This window comes from Pseudorca crassidens, chromosome 1, assembly GCF_039906515.1.
Source record: "Pseudorca crassidens isolate mPseCra1 chromosome 1, mPseCra1.hap1, whole genome shotgun sequence".
Lineage (NCBI taxonomy): Eukaryota > Metazoa > Chordata > Mammalia > Artiodactyla > Delphinidae > Pseudorca > Pseudorca crassidens.
In genome coordinates, this window is record NC_090296.1 from 179,958,260 (window position 1) to 179,971,784 (window position 13,525).

At 39.1% G+C, this 13,525-nt stretch overlaps 2 protein-coding genes across 4 annotated transcripts in view; one reads left to right on the forward strand and one right to left on the reverse strand.

Moving 5' to 3' along the window:
- Window positions 1-6,287, forward strand: part of LOC137204315 (protein adenylyltransferase SelO-like) — a 28,181-nt gene extending 21,894 nt beyond the window's left edge. The window contains exons 18-19 of one of the 2 annotated variants that reach the window (XM_067701501.1): window positions 2,949-3,028; window positions 5,995-6,287. In XM_067701501.1, the coding sequence (XP_067557602.1) occupies window positions 2,949-3,028; window positions 5,995-6,117 (203 nt within the window). In that variant the 3' untranslated portion in view covers window positions 6,118-6,287. The other variant, XM_067701510.1, reaches the window with a different exon arrangement.
- A 2,167-nt stretch (window positions 6,288-8,454) lies between these two features.
- APBB1IP (amyloid beta precursor protein binding family B member 1 interacting protein) overlaps window positions 8,455-13,525 on the reverse strand; it is a 100,184-nt gene continuing 95,113 nt past the window's right edge. For both annotated transcript variants that reach the window (XM_067701768.1, XM_067701775.1), the window contains 2 exons: window positions 10,819-10,922; window positions 8,455-9,298 (listed from right to left, as the gene is read on the reverse strand). In XM_067701768.1, the coding sequence (XP_067557869.1) occupies window positions 8,789-9,298; window positions 10,819-10,922 (614 nt within the window). In that variant the 3' untranslated portion in view covers window positions 8,455-8,788. The remainder of the gene's footprint in view (window positions 9,299-10,818; window positions 10,923-13,525) is intronic.

The window sequence follows — 13,525 nt, forward strand, 5'->3', positions numbered from 1 at the left end:
CAAAAACTCTAGATGAGTGTATTTTAGTTGAGTTGAAGTGTCATATATGAACCTTTCTAATTTCAGATGACTTTTAACTTGATTATGATAGCCCTGCTTTCAATAAGTTTGCATATTGATGTTAAAATAATATGGCCTTAAAAGATGGTGGAGAGACAAGGAAGGTGGTGTGGTTTACGGTGGAAAGAACGTGAGTTTTGCAATCTGACAGATGAACCTCATCTTGCCACTTTTTTGCTGTATAATATGAAAGATATTTAACTTTCCAATTTTCAAGGCCTTTAGCTATTATAAAATGGGCATATTTTGCAGGGATGTTGTAACGATGTGTAATAGTATATGTAAGTTATCTTGTTACAGTGCCTGGGCCATAATATACACCTAGTAAATGGTAGTGCTAAAAATAAATCACCTTTATATACTGCTTTCAGTTTACCATGTGACTTTACACTTGGCTTGGAGAAGAAAAAAAAAGGAAGTTAGTCCTTTTTGCAACATGGGTTCTAAGAAGATCAAAGAAGTTAAGACAGAAGTACTCAAGTCCTGGAGTACTCTTACCTTACTTAGGACTGGTGTGGAGAGCTAGTGTGTGTCATCAGGGCGGCTGATCATTTGATGAAATAAGAATGATGCTAATATTCCATGTTAAGTTAGAGGATGAGACTGCTTCTTGACTCAGGACACTATTGTAGAAATAAAAGCAAGCTGAGTTTTTACAAGGAAGTGAGTAATCAGTCTTTGGGGCTTAGCATGGATTTAGCTGCCAGCTACTTATGCTCATTGGTGCAATCATACAGAATTTATAGGCCAGCCCAATATGGACTATATCAGCAATTAAGAGAAAAAAGAAATTGAGAGAAGAAAATGTCGTGGCTGTCTTTAGGATTTGGATTTGTTTGGTTATGACAGGATGGATGAGATGGTAAGATGAAAGACATTTAGTGAATTCAAGGCTGAAGCTTTGAATTATTTTAGAGAAATAATAAATGCTGAACAGTGTACTCTCAAGGAAAGGAAAAATTAATTTCCACAATGAGAAATGGGAAAAAGTTCCAGACGAGATAAAAAAAATGTACTGAATTAGATAACCTCAAAGAATCCTATGAACAGATCTACAATTTTCTGATTTCAGGTAGTTTGTATATATCAACACATAATTTGATCCAAAGTACTTCTGCTTGCAGCTACAAGTCCCAGCATATTTTAACAGTATTTCGTTGCCAGGTTTCTATAAAGTGTTGGTGAAGTTTGTTAAACTTTTAATTGGGTGACTCCACTCTCCCTCTGCCTAAGTCGACTGCTTCCACAATTTCCCTTGCATGTCAGTTTCCTTTTCGTCTAAGGATTATATATATTTATTGTGTATACGCGTTTTTATTTTAAAAGAGTTCTGCATGAATTCTTTACAATTTGGAAGATGCAAACTTGTAGAAAGAATAAAAAGATTCCCATCACTCAACCACAGTTGCTATTCACTTTTCCATGCGTTTATTGACACTTCTAGTCTCTCTTTTTCTGTGTGTATTGATTAGGAGAAAATGTAGTTGTAATCATATTATGGTATAATTTTAGATCCTTCATTTTTCACTAAAAATAAACATTTCCCCTGACTACTTCATTCTTTATAATGTAACATTTTTAAGGACTGCATACTATATCTTTGAAAGGGTATGTAATGTTTCACTTAACCAGTCCCCTATTAATAGGCGTTTAAGTTGTTTCTAGTTTTCCTTAATATAAATCATGCTTTTTAATGTTTAAATTTGTTCCCATAGACTATACTCGTAGAGAAGTAGAATTACTGGGTCACAGGGCACTTGTATTTTAGATCATCTGTCATGTCTTGGCAGCTCTTTAAAACCAAGTCGAAGTGGAATTTGTACGTTCCCTCCATTCAAGTAACTCAGAAAAATGTTGTTGAGAATCACAAAACAGTGATTTCTGGAGTCCTCTCAGAATTACTTTCAGGCCAGTGAGGATAAACATCCCTCCTTTCCACCTAGTTGATAAATTATCTTGGAAAAGTCTCATCTCAAATAAAGACATAATTTCTGGAATGTGCCATTATTATAATACTTTTTTTTTAAAGATTTAATTTTATTTATTTTTGGCTGTGTTGGTTTTTCGTTGCTGTGCACAGGCTTTCTCTAGTTGTGGTGAGCAGGGGCTACTCTTTGTTGCAGTGCGTGGGCTTCTTGCGGTGGCTTCTCTCGTTGCAGAGCACAGGCTCTAGGCATGCGGGCTTCAGTAGTTGTGGCACATGGGCTCAGTAGTTGTGGCTCGCAGGCTCTAGAGCGCAGGCTCAGTAGCTGTGGCGCATGGGCTTGGTTGCTCCGCGGCATGTGGGATCTTCCCAGACCAGGCATTGAACCCATGTCCTCTGCATTGGCAGGCGGATTCTTATCCATTGTGCCACCAGGGAAGTCCCTATAATACTTTTTAGTATGAAAAAATGCACGGTTACTATAAAAAAATATAAATTTACAAAGAGTTCTGCCTGCATGTAACCTTTCCTATTTGCTCTTGGCAACAACAGCGTGAAGCAGTCCTACTGAGTCAGACCTGAATTCTGTGTTTGAAGATGTTAAAAGCAGCAACTTTTTTCCTCCCTTCATTTGGGCTACAGGATGAATCTTCTACTTTCTCCCAGCTTTATAAAATGCTTAGTGAACTGAATATGGTGAAAACCAAATTAATGATGAAACACTGAAAAGAAAAATAAAACATAATATTGCTCATGATGCGAAAAAACTGTTTTTCCTGTACCATAAGGTGATAAATACTGTATATTGTTTATCAACAATCGGAATGACTGATGCTAATCATTCTTCTCATTTGAGCCTCCCGGCAAAGTTCTTAAAGGTTATGTCATTTCAGTGGTAATTTCACATGGCCTGTGTCGACTTAGTGATTATTGTTCCATGATGAACTTTCCCCTCTTGTGTAAGCTGTTAATCCTAGATACGTGCTGAAGAACTGGATGGTGGAATCCGCAGTGCAAAAAGCAGAAAGGAATGATTTTTCAGAGGTAAGTTGGTTGACTCTTCTGGGCTTATTTTTATTAATTTAAAATGTATCATACTTTACGGGCTTCCCTGGTGGTGCAGTGGTTGAGAGTCCGCCTGCCGAGCCCCGGTCCGGGAGGATCCCGTGTGCCGCGGAGTGGCTGGGCCCGTGAGCCGTGGCCGCTGGGCCTGCGCGTCCGGAGCCTGTGCTCCGCAGCGGGAGAGGCCACAGCAGTGAGAGGCCCGCGTACCGCAAAAAAATGTATCATACTTTAAACACCCTGATTTTGTTTGCAGATATGCTAAACCATACCTTTGCCAGCACCAGCTTCCCAGCTTCTCACTACCTGGTCTCTCTTTCTTTTTAATCAGTGAATCATTTTCTCGTATTTCAAAATTTATTCTTTAATGTGTTTAAAGTTTTAAATATTCATTTGATATCGTATCTACATTATCTGAACTTCTGAGGGTCTGGTTCTGCTAGTCATTGTTTATGTTTAGGGATTTTGGATTTCAACCTCAGAAATCCAGTGGCGCCGATTTGAGGGTGCATATCTCCAGAGGGATTAGCTTTTGCATCTACCAGGCATCTATGGCACTAGCAACCTGCGTCTATGAAATGAAATCTCGACATCCGGGAAGATGAATGCACTGGATCTATACCTATCAGCTTGTATGAATTTCACATATAATGTTTGGCAAAACAAGCAAGTGGCAAAGGAATACATACAATGTGTTACCACCCCAATTTAATCTAAACATGTAAAATCATGTCTTTAGGGGTATATGCATATATAATAAAAGTAACAAAATGAATAAACATGATAGCATCTTTGGACAGTGATTGATTTGCAGTAAGGAAGAAATTCGAGTTAGGGAAGGATATTCAAGGCTTCAGCCATATTGGAAGCATTTTATTTCTGAAGCTGAGTGGAGGATACACAGGTATTTGTCATATTATTCTGCATACCTTCTTCTATGCCTCAAACATTTCCTAGTTAATTGTTTAAAAATGCATTGCACACAGTGTATTTCTTAGAAGAGGAAGAGCCCCCAGCACTCTTGCTGTCACTCTTGTCCTGCACTGGAACAGACATTATTAATGATCGCGGCCCCCTTTCTCTCTCAAATGGGTCACAGCCTTGGGATCCTTCTCATCTCAGCATGCTGTGTAGTCACTACCAACTGATCAGAGTGGGCACGACAGAGAAACTGTTCTTGCTATTTCTAATTTGGAACTTGCATTAACGTTACATTTCAGTAGTTTAATTAGCCTGACAAATCTAGGTTTTCATTTTAGAAAATAAAATATTTTTAAGTGTAATCTTTTTAGGGTATTAAGGAAAAACAAAGAGAAGGAAGCTAACTCAGTATTTATCTTTAGATAAATTAGTCTAAGCTGGGGAAACTAAACAGTGTTTAATAAGATGTTTTTGTTACCTTGTTTCACCTTCCTTCCCTCTCTTTTGTTCCCTCCCTGTTTTCTCCCTTCCCTCAAAATTATATTTGAGTAAGGATGCAGTGCCCACCTTGGGTGGGGAGGTGTCTTCCTAGGTCCAAGTAAACGTTCAGATTCATAAGACTATTACAGGCTGCTTTTGGCCCCCCTTAATTCAGAAAGATACAGGACAGAAACATAGCTTACCAGCAGGGCACCATTAGGTTCCTCCTTTGCAGGAGTTGTTGAAGCATCCACGCAGGCAGGGAGGTACAGCGGTAAAGCTCAGGTGCAGGGGGACACGATCCACACTGGGAAGATGCAGGGGCAGCCCTGGCTGAAAAGCTGCATGTTCCACAGAAACCAGCATCTCTTCTAACAGCTCCATGGGCATAGTTTCCAACATCCCCACAATAGACCTGCCTTATACCGTGAGTCCCTACACCAAAGAAAGTCCAACACATTCTATCAGGTGTTTACAGTTCTCCCAGGACAAATGCTATTTGTCAGTCATAAGCCTTGTTGTATGGTGATACAGTGGACATACGTATACCACCTTATCAGGTTACCAGGGGAACAGATCCAGAAAGTTAGCTAAGGGTTAAATCCTCATGCAGGAAAAGTAAAAGATCTTGTTAAACTTTTAGACCTATAACTCTTTACACATACACCTTGTGTTTACATTCCTGCATCAAACATTTCTTGAGAATTCACCCTCTGCGAGTTGCTGTGGAGAAGTATAAAAATCTATTCAGGGAGCTTTTAAACTAGTAGGTAAGATTAGGTAGGTATAATATTTATTATATATACTTTTTAAATGGAGGTATAGTTGAAATATAACATTTTGTTAATTTCAGGTCTACAACATAATGATTTGATATTTGTATATCTTGTGAAATGCTCACCACAATGAGTCTAGTTAACATGTCATCATACACAGCTACAATTTTTTTTTCTTGTGATGAGAACTTTTGAGATCTATTCTCTTAGCAACTTTCAAATATACATACAGTATTATTAACTATAGTTACCATGCTGTACATTACATCCCCACGACTTAATTATTTTTATAACTGGATGAGAATATACATTTTGATCCTAGAATTATTGCTGAAAGAGGTGTGTTTGTTGATCCCTCAGTTTATACCGTGGGACAAAACTGCAAATGAAGCAGTATGAATTGGAATCCATGCCCTTGATTTGGAAAGAGTATAAATCATTGACATCCTTTTATTTTTATAAATATTTTAGAAAATTATAATTCTTTTAATGCTGTGAAGGAATTTAGAAATGATCGGGAAATATATGTATTCTTTGTGATGATGTACATATTCACTCTCCTGTTTCAGCAAAAAACGACTACTTAAGGAACTTTCTCTGGAATAATAGAAATTTTAAGTAACAGCTATAGTTGAAGTTTTAATGAAACATAAAATGTTTAAACATTTTCATGCACATTTAAAATTTACCTTGTCGTTTCAGAAATTTAGAAAATTAATAAGGGTCCTGATTAAGAGAATCTATATTTATCTACTTTAAATTGTTTACCAGGTCCATCTCCTCCAGCAAGTTCTTCGCCGTCCTTTCCAGAAGCATTCTGCAGCTGAGACAGCAGGCTATTCCTCACCTACTCCTTCCTGGGCCAAAGATCTCAGGGTTAGCTGCTCATCTTAATTTGGGGAAAATCAATTAAGGGATACTTCTATCACCGAACCCAGCATAGAATAATCTATTTGACAAATTCTTAATGACCACCTACATTTTCTTGACAATCCTGCATTTCATAATAATGGTTATATATAAAAACATTTTTTAACCAAATAAAGTGGACCTATTCTCTGGAACACGTTTGTGGTCATTTTTGTTTTAATCAATCAATTTAATGAATAATAACTACCTGAGTTATTCTCAATAACTAAAAAATCTTATAACAATCTTTTAATGAATTTGTAAGTTTTCATCTAATACCATGTACCCAGCAATTTGGGGCACATCAAATAAGAATATAATTTAATTGTACTCCTCAAGCTTTTTTGTCTGTTATAGTAATTTTCATTTACCAAAATAAAAGAATAGTTTAATGAACCTGATTTACCATTCAACCAGCTTACTAAGTATCAATGCATGATAATCTTGCTTCATGTACACCCCTACACACCTCCCCCTTGTTCCTAGTTATTGTTTTAATTGAAGTATAATTTATATATCCCCAAGTATTTTAAAGACATTCCCAGACATAGTTTCATTTAATCTATGAATATTTCTGTATCTCTAAACGTTAATAACTTAAGACACATACATACAATACCATATCACCTTAAGACACTTTTCTGTCTGTGCATAAACTGAATAACAAATATGCAGTGATCAATTGATCAATCCCTAATGGTGTTGAAAGAAGGGATGTGACTGGTCACTGTTCATGATATGTATGTGTTATTTATGTAGTGATTTGTGGGTTGAAGAGCTAATAGCAATGTTTGTACTTTGCATAATTACTAACTACTAGTTAAAACTAATTACTAGTTAAAATAGCATGGCAGCAAATGCGAACCATGTTGGGGACTAGTGTTATTTAACTAAATTGTGGTAATTGAAACTTGTGCATGTTGAACTCTGCAAAGCAAGGACCATCTGGACCATCTATTTCCTAATGTTTTCTTTTATATCCTGTAATAAAGGCGCAGGGATGGAGAGAGACAGTGCATTCAACCTTTCGGTCCACCAAAATTATATCAATATTTTGACCACAAAATCAGTTAATTCTTTTCCATAGTTTTTCTAAAATATATATTATCTAATGCTAAAACTCACAAACGTTTTAATGTTTGAATTTTTATCATTTTTCCCCATAAAGTAAATGTACAGTATGGATAGAAGTTAGGAGACTCAGGCGGTGACCCAGCTCTGTGAGATGTAGGTTAAGCACATCTTCAGGCCTCATTTCTTCTCTGTTAAGTTAGGAATATGTTTGAATTGATGGTTTTGGGGGTCATCTGTGAAGCCCATAACAACCACATCTCTCTCTTTCCCTTCCCCAGTCCCCTAGGTCCTACTCTCTGAGCCCTCCTTTTCCATAGTGATGGGCCCCAGTGCTTAGGAAAAATTTAGTGCACCTTACCAGTTTTAATTACTAAATATTTTGGTTTTAAAATGTGAATTTGCTTTTTCATTGTTGTTTTAAATGTCAATTTAGAGCTCACTTTTTTCCAAATATTAAAACATAAGATTAATTATCTTCCTTAAGTAGAAAATAACACATTAGTTATTATTATTATTTTTGGCCGTGCCGCCCAGCATGTGGGATCTTAGTTCCCCAACCCGTGCCCCTTGCACTGGAAGCGCGGAGTCTTAATCACTGGACCGCCCGGGAAGTCCAACACGTTAGCTATTATTTTCTACCCACTTTAAGAAGATTTTGAGGTGTTTTACATTAAAAAAAAAAAAAAACAGAACCATGGAAATAAAACTAAGAAAATCTAAAAGGACTCTCAGAAGCCAATTAGAAAGAGAAGATAAGGGTAATAGGAACTTAAGATAAACTGGTTGTTAAAATTAAGCATTAAATTTATCTGAGGGAAAACATTCCTGGTTGAAGAATATAATTTGATTGCCTTTTCCTGTCTCTAAATTTTTATTTATAGCAACTTATAGCATTATAATAACAGAATCCAAAAACTATCTAAAAAACTATTTTTTTCCCCCAATTACTATGTTATTCAACCATTAGAAAACCAAAACCAAACTAGGGTATGTCCAAGACTCCAATGAATCAAGCAATGAGTCTCAAAAAAACTAAATTCACTCTACCTCTCCTGGTTTTTTCTTTTTCTTCTTTCGATTTTCCTGAAAGTTCTGGAGGTCACTGAGATGGAGATGGAAAATATGTCGAAGATCAACAAGACTTTAGAAGGCCTAGGATTTTTAAAAGGTCAAGTATATTATAAAATAGAATTGATATTGTACTAGATTTATACTGATATTTCTAGAAATACCATCTTAAGGAAAAAATTTAAACTTTTATTAATTTGATGCTTCATAACATAATAAAATAAATGAACATAAAACATCATTTTACTTAACTTGGAAGGGAAGATAAAATCCATTGAAGTGGAAATACACAGGAAAGATATGTACATTCAGGCAGATATTCTAAATTCTGTGTTAGGTTAAGGATTATGAATGTACTTGAGAAACAGGGAGACGTTTCCTATTTGCATTTCTAGTCTGAATACTTCAATATTGTATCTAAAATGAACAAGATGTCACGGAAACAAAGTAGCAAAAATGCAATTGAGGTTAGCAATGATTACACCCATCACCCAAAGATACTTCTAGGCTTCCCTTAGGACATGTTGCTTCTCTTCTTTTGCAAAGCTTTCATGAGATCCGACATGAAATCCTGCTCCCCGCCTCCTCCGCCCGGTGGTCCCGGGTTCGCCTGCCTCTTGGGAGGAGCTGGCGGCCTTTTGGCCACCACGGGGGTTGGCTTCGCGGCTTCGGGGACGAGGGCGGGCGGGGGCGGGGGCGGCGGCAGCGAGGACCCCGCGTCGCCCGCAAACGACGGCGGCGGTGGAGGAGGCACGAAGTCCGGGGGCGCGTCGCTAAAGTCGGGGGGCGGCGGAGGGAGCTCGTCGTCCTCCAGAGGTGGCGGCGGCGGAGGCGGCGGCAGGAGGTCGTGGGGCGGCGCTGGGAAGCCGGCGGCCGTGCCCTTGACCTTGGGCGGCGTCCCTGGGCTGCTGCAGCCGACTTCCGAGGACCGTCGCACGGGAGGGGGCGGAGGCAGGCTGGACATGGGAAGGGTCTGGGCCCTGGGCGCTCCGGCGTCGTGGCTGCCGAGGCCGGACTTCTTGTCCTTCAACAAAGCGACAACAGCATTTATTCTTGACCACATGGCCACGTGGACATGACAGTTCCCGGACAGGTGAGTCTCCGGATTTAGGAAGGGTCTGCCCCCGAGGGGGAGGCTCAGTCCCTCAGTCCTGAGACTCCAGGTTGTTCCTGAGCTAGCTCACCTCATATTTATATAATGCAACTTCCCCCAGGAGTTTCAGGCAGCTGAACTGAATCCCTCTGTTTTAGTGATAATTATCATTGCAATTTACATTTTATCAGGCTTTCATTTTATTTCTTTCTTTGCTTAATAACCTCTTGCCACTGGAGATTAGAAATTTTTTTTCCCCCTAACAAAGTGCCCTTATGATTGAGTTTATTTTATTTAGTTCAACTGCTTAGCATGATAAGAAATTAACCGGTGATGTATTTTTTTTAAAATTCTGAACAGGCAGTTTGGGAATTAGTGTTCACGCATAGTTAAGTGATTTCTATTATGGGATCCTTTTATTGCTTTCAGCATTTAAAAATGTTTTTCTTCAGTTGGCATTACAAAAACCATGAAAATAATAATCGCTGAAAGTACACTGCAAGATGAGATTGTCAGATTTGAGAAGCTAACAAGAATATTAGAGAAACACACCTTTTAATGGTCTATTGTGGTTTTCAAAAATTATAAGAAGCTCGATAAATACAGGATTTAACTGTTCCCACCACTGGCTGATGGACAAAATGAAAGGGGAGAATGAGGTGGAAAACTACTGAAACACATTTAAGACTGGTTTGAATCATACATGGGAAATATTCAGTGGAACTTGTATAGTCAATTAAGTCGTTACCAATTGGACTAATAACTAAATTATAACTTTTGGCTATAATTTCTAGATAGATTTAAATGAATCTTCATTAATCTCCTCTACTAAAAAAAAAAAAGTTACGGAGAATGTTACACCAATTTGGAAATTATTTTAAAATGCGTTTTCTTCTCTGTCACCCTGAGGACATATGTAGAACGTTAACAGAAAAATACAATAATGAATATTTTATAGTGGGACCCTGTCAGTACTCTTCTAATCTGGTTTGGGGTCCAGATAGCATTTAACAAAGGGCTTCTGACTAACATGTTGCTCTAATTTATTCAGAAAAAATAAGTAAAAATCCCAAGGGCTTAAAATGCAGATGCCACTTTCAGAGAGTGCTAAAACCACTTGACTAAACAAACAAACAAACAAAATTGCTTCAGTCAAAATAAATGTAGCTAAACTAAAAATAGGTACCAATCCTCAGCATTAAAGAAAATTCTTACATTTTCCCGAAGCTGTGATAGTTGGTTTTAATTTTCCATCCTAGCCTATGTAACTTTAAGATAAATATATATATATATATATATATATATATAAAAGAAGCAATTATCTAAATGAAATTACAGTGACTTTTGAATTGTTGGAACTCTATTCTCTCTTTTTAAAAGAACAATTAGAATACTGCTAATGGTTTAGAATATGGGCTTACAGGTGACAGTCTGATAGAAGTGGGTCTTACCTTAGTTGTTTCAACATGTCTCTGGGCTTCTCCGAGAACAGTACTCATAGAATATGCTGCCTGGGGGATCTGACCATTGGCCTGGGTGGTGCCTGTTTTAACTCCTAAAGGGGAGGAAGAGAGACAAGAAGAGTGGGCAAAGGTGGGAGGGAAAATTAGGAGTATGGGATTAACAGGTACAAACTACTGTATATAAAACAGGTGAGCAACAAGGAGTTACTGTGTAACACAGGGAACTATACTCAATGTCTTGTTATAACGTATACTGGAAAATAATCCAAAAAAAAACTCACCCTGAATCCCTTTGCTGTACACCTGAAACTAATACAATATTGTAAATCAACTATACTTCAATAAAAAAAGAGTGGGCAAAGTATTTTCAACATCCTTCAGAGTTAACCTGAAAAGACAAAGCAGTTTTATGTCTCCAAAGCAAAAGGATTCACAGGTACACAGGGCTTTTGAAAAAACCTGAGGTTCTACGACAATACTTCATGAAATTCAGCAAAACATTCAGGGAAATGAATACTTTATACAAGCAACAAAATCTGGATTAACTGGGGTTCTAGAGAACAGTATGTTCTGCTTTTAAAAACTTTTTCGTGACTGGAAAATGAACCTTGAAAACCTCCTTTTTAAAAGAATTGTTGAAGATTTTTCTGAAATGGATGTATCTGGGTTCATACCATGCCAAGTACAGGAACAACTTTTGAACGTTATCCTCAACAAAAAATACTTTGAGTACAAGAACAGTAGCCAGGACTTCCCCAGTGGCGCAGTGGTCAGGAATCCACCTGCCAATGCAGGGGACAAGAGTTTGAGCCCTGGTCCGGGAAGATCCTACATGCCGCGGAGCAACTAAGCCCATGTGCCACAACTACTGAGCCTGCGCTCTAGAGCCTGAGAGCCACAACTACTGAAGGCCGTGCGCCTAGAGCCCGTGCTCCGCAACAAGAGAAGCCACCGCAATGAGAAGCCTGCGCACTGCAACGAAGAGTAGCCCCCACTCGCCGCAACTGGAGAAAGCCCACGCGCAGCAACGAAGACCCAATGCAGCCAAAAATAAATAAATTTATTTTTTTAAAAAAAAGGTGGACAGAGGGGATTGGGCAAAATATACAAACCCCCACTATATCCTGAAATTAGATTTTTTTTTCCCCAGGCAGTCCTGATATGTGCTTCTTTTCCTGCTTTTTTTTTTTTTTTTTTTTTTTTGCGGTACGCAGGCCTCTCACTGTTGTGGCCTCTCCCGTTGCGGAGCACAGGCTCCGGACGCGCAGGCTCAGCAGCCATGGCTCACGGGCCCAGCCGCTCCGCGGCGTGTGGGATCTTCCCGGACCAGGGCACGAACCCGTGTCCCCTGCATCGGCAGGCGGACTCTCAACCACTGCGCCACCAGGGAAGCCCTCCTGCCTTTTTATTTGTCCTTTTGCACAAAAGTGTGCCTAGCTGAGGTTTCACAGTTTTGAGAGTCAGAGAAGCAGCTGTGTGTTGATGTCTCTGGCTCCGGAGAGGGCATCCCGGGGGGAGGACAGTCAGCTCTCCACACCCTGAGCCTGCTCCTCCCATGACTGAACTGCCTCCCAGACCCCGACCTGAGGTCTCCTCCCTGAGGGATTCCGAGGTTGCCTCAGCTCTGCTCAGTACCAGCTGTTCTGCCAAATATTTATGAAATGACTGTGTGCTTGCTTCTCTAAATATTTTCCAAATATTTTGAAAAACCCAAAACTCTATGCAACAACTCAGAGAAGGTCATTAAGTACTTCAGGAGACAGGGAAGAAGGGAAGGTCTGATGAGGAATCAGATACTTTCACTATCTCAAAGTATCTCTGTACGAATTATTAAGTACAATATGAAATAACTGCACAGGAGAGAAATCTGACAGCACGTTAGCCAAGTGGTCAGAATGAATGTTTCCAATGAGGGGCAACAGACACCATACGCCTCCGACTAGGATACGCCGAGAAGGACACGGCAGCTTAGTCCTGCCCCAAACACATTACCTGAGATGAATTACGAGGAAATATCAGACACATCCAAACTGAGGGACATTCTATAAAATAAATGGCCTGTATTCTTTAAAAAATGTTAATGTCTTGATAGACAAAGAAAGGCTGAGGAAATGTTCCAGAGGAAAGGGGATGATGCCTAAATGCAAACTCCAAATCTGGACGGCACCAGTGCCAGGAAAGAGCATTGCTGTAAAGGCATCATTGCGACGACTGGCAAAACTGGGATATGGGCTGCGGTTTACATAAATATACTCTATCAACATGAAATGTTAAATTTCCTGAATTTGATAACTGTACTGTGGTTAGTAAGGGAATAGCCTTTTTTTGTGGTTTTAGGAAATACAAAGGGAAGATTTAAGGGACAAAGGGACACAATATAGTCAATCTACTCTCAAGAGGCTCCAAAAAAAAAAGGTCTAGGGACAACATATGGGGGGGTGGGATAGGGAGAGGGGGATGATACAGCAAATGTGACAAATACTCAGTATCGGTGCTCTGGGTCAAGAGTCTATGGAAATTCTTTGCATTATTCTTGCAACTTTTCTGTCAGTTTGAAATTATTTCAGAATAAAAATATGTTCATGTCCATTTATACAATCAAAAGGCTGGAACAGGCTATACCAACTTGTTCTGCTGTAAGGTTTGTTGCTGTACAATTCGCGCTCCTCATTCAGCGAGAGCAGCCCTGTCCTTG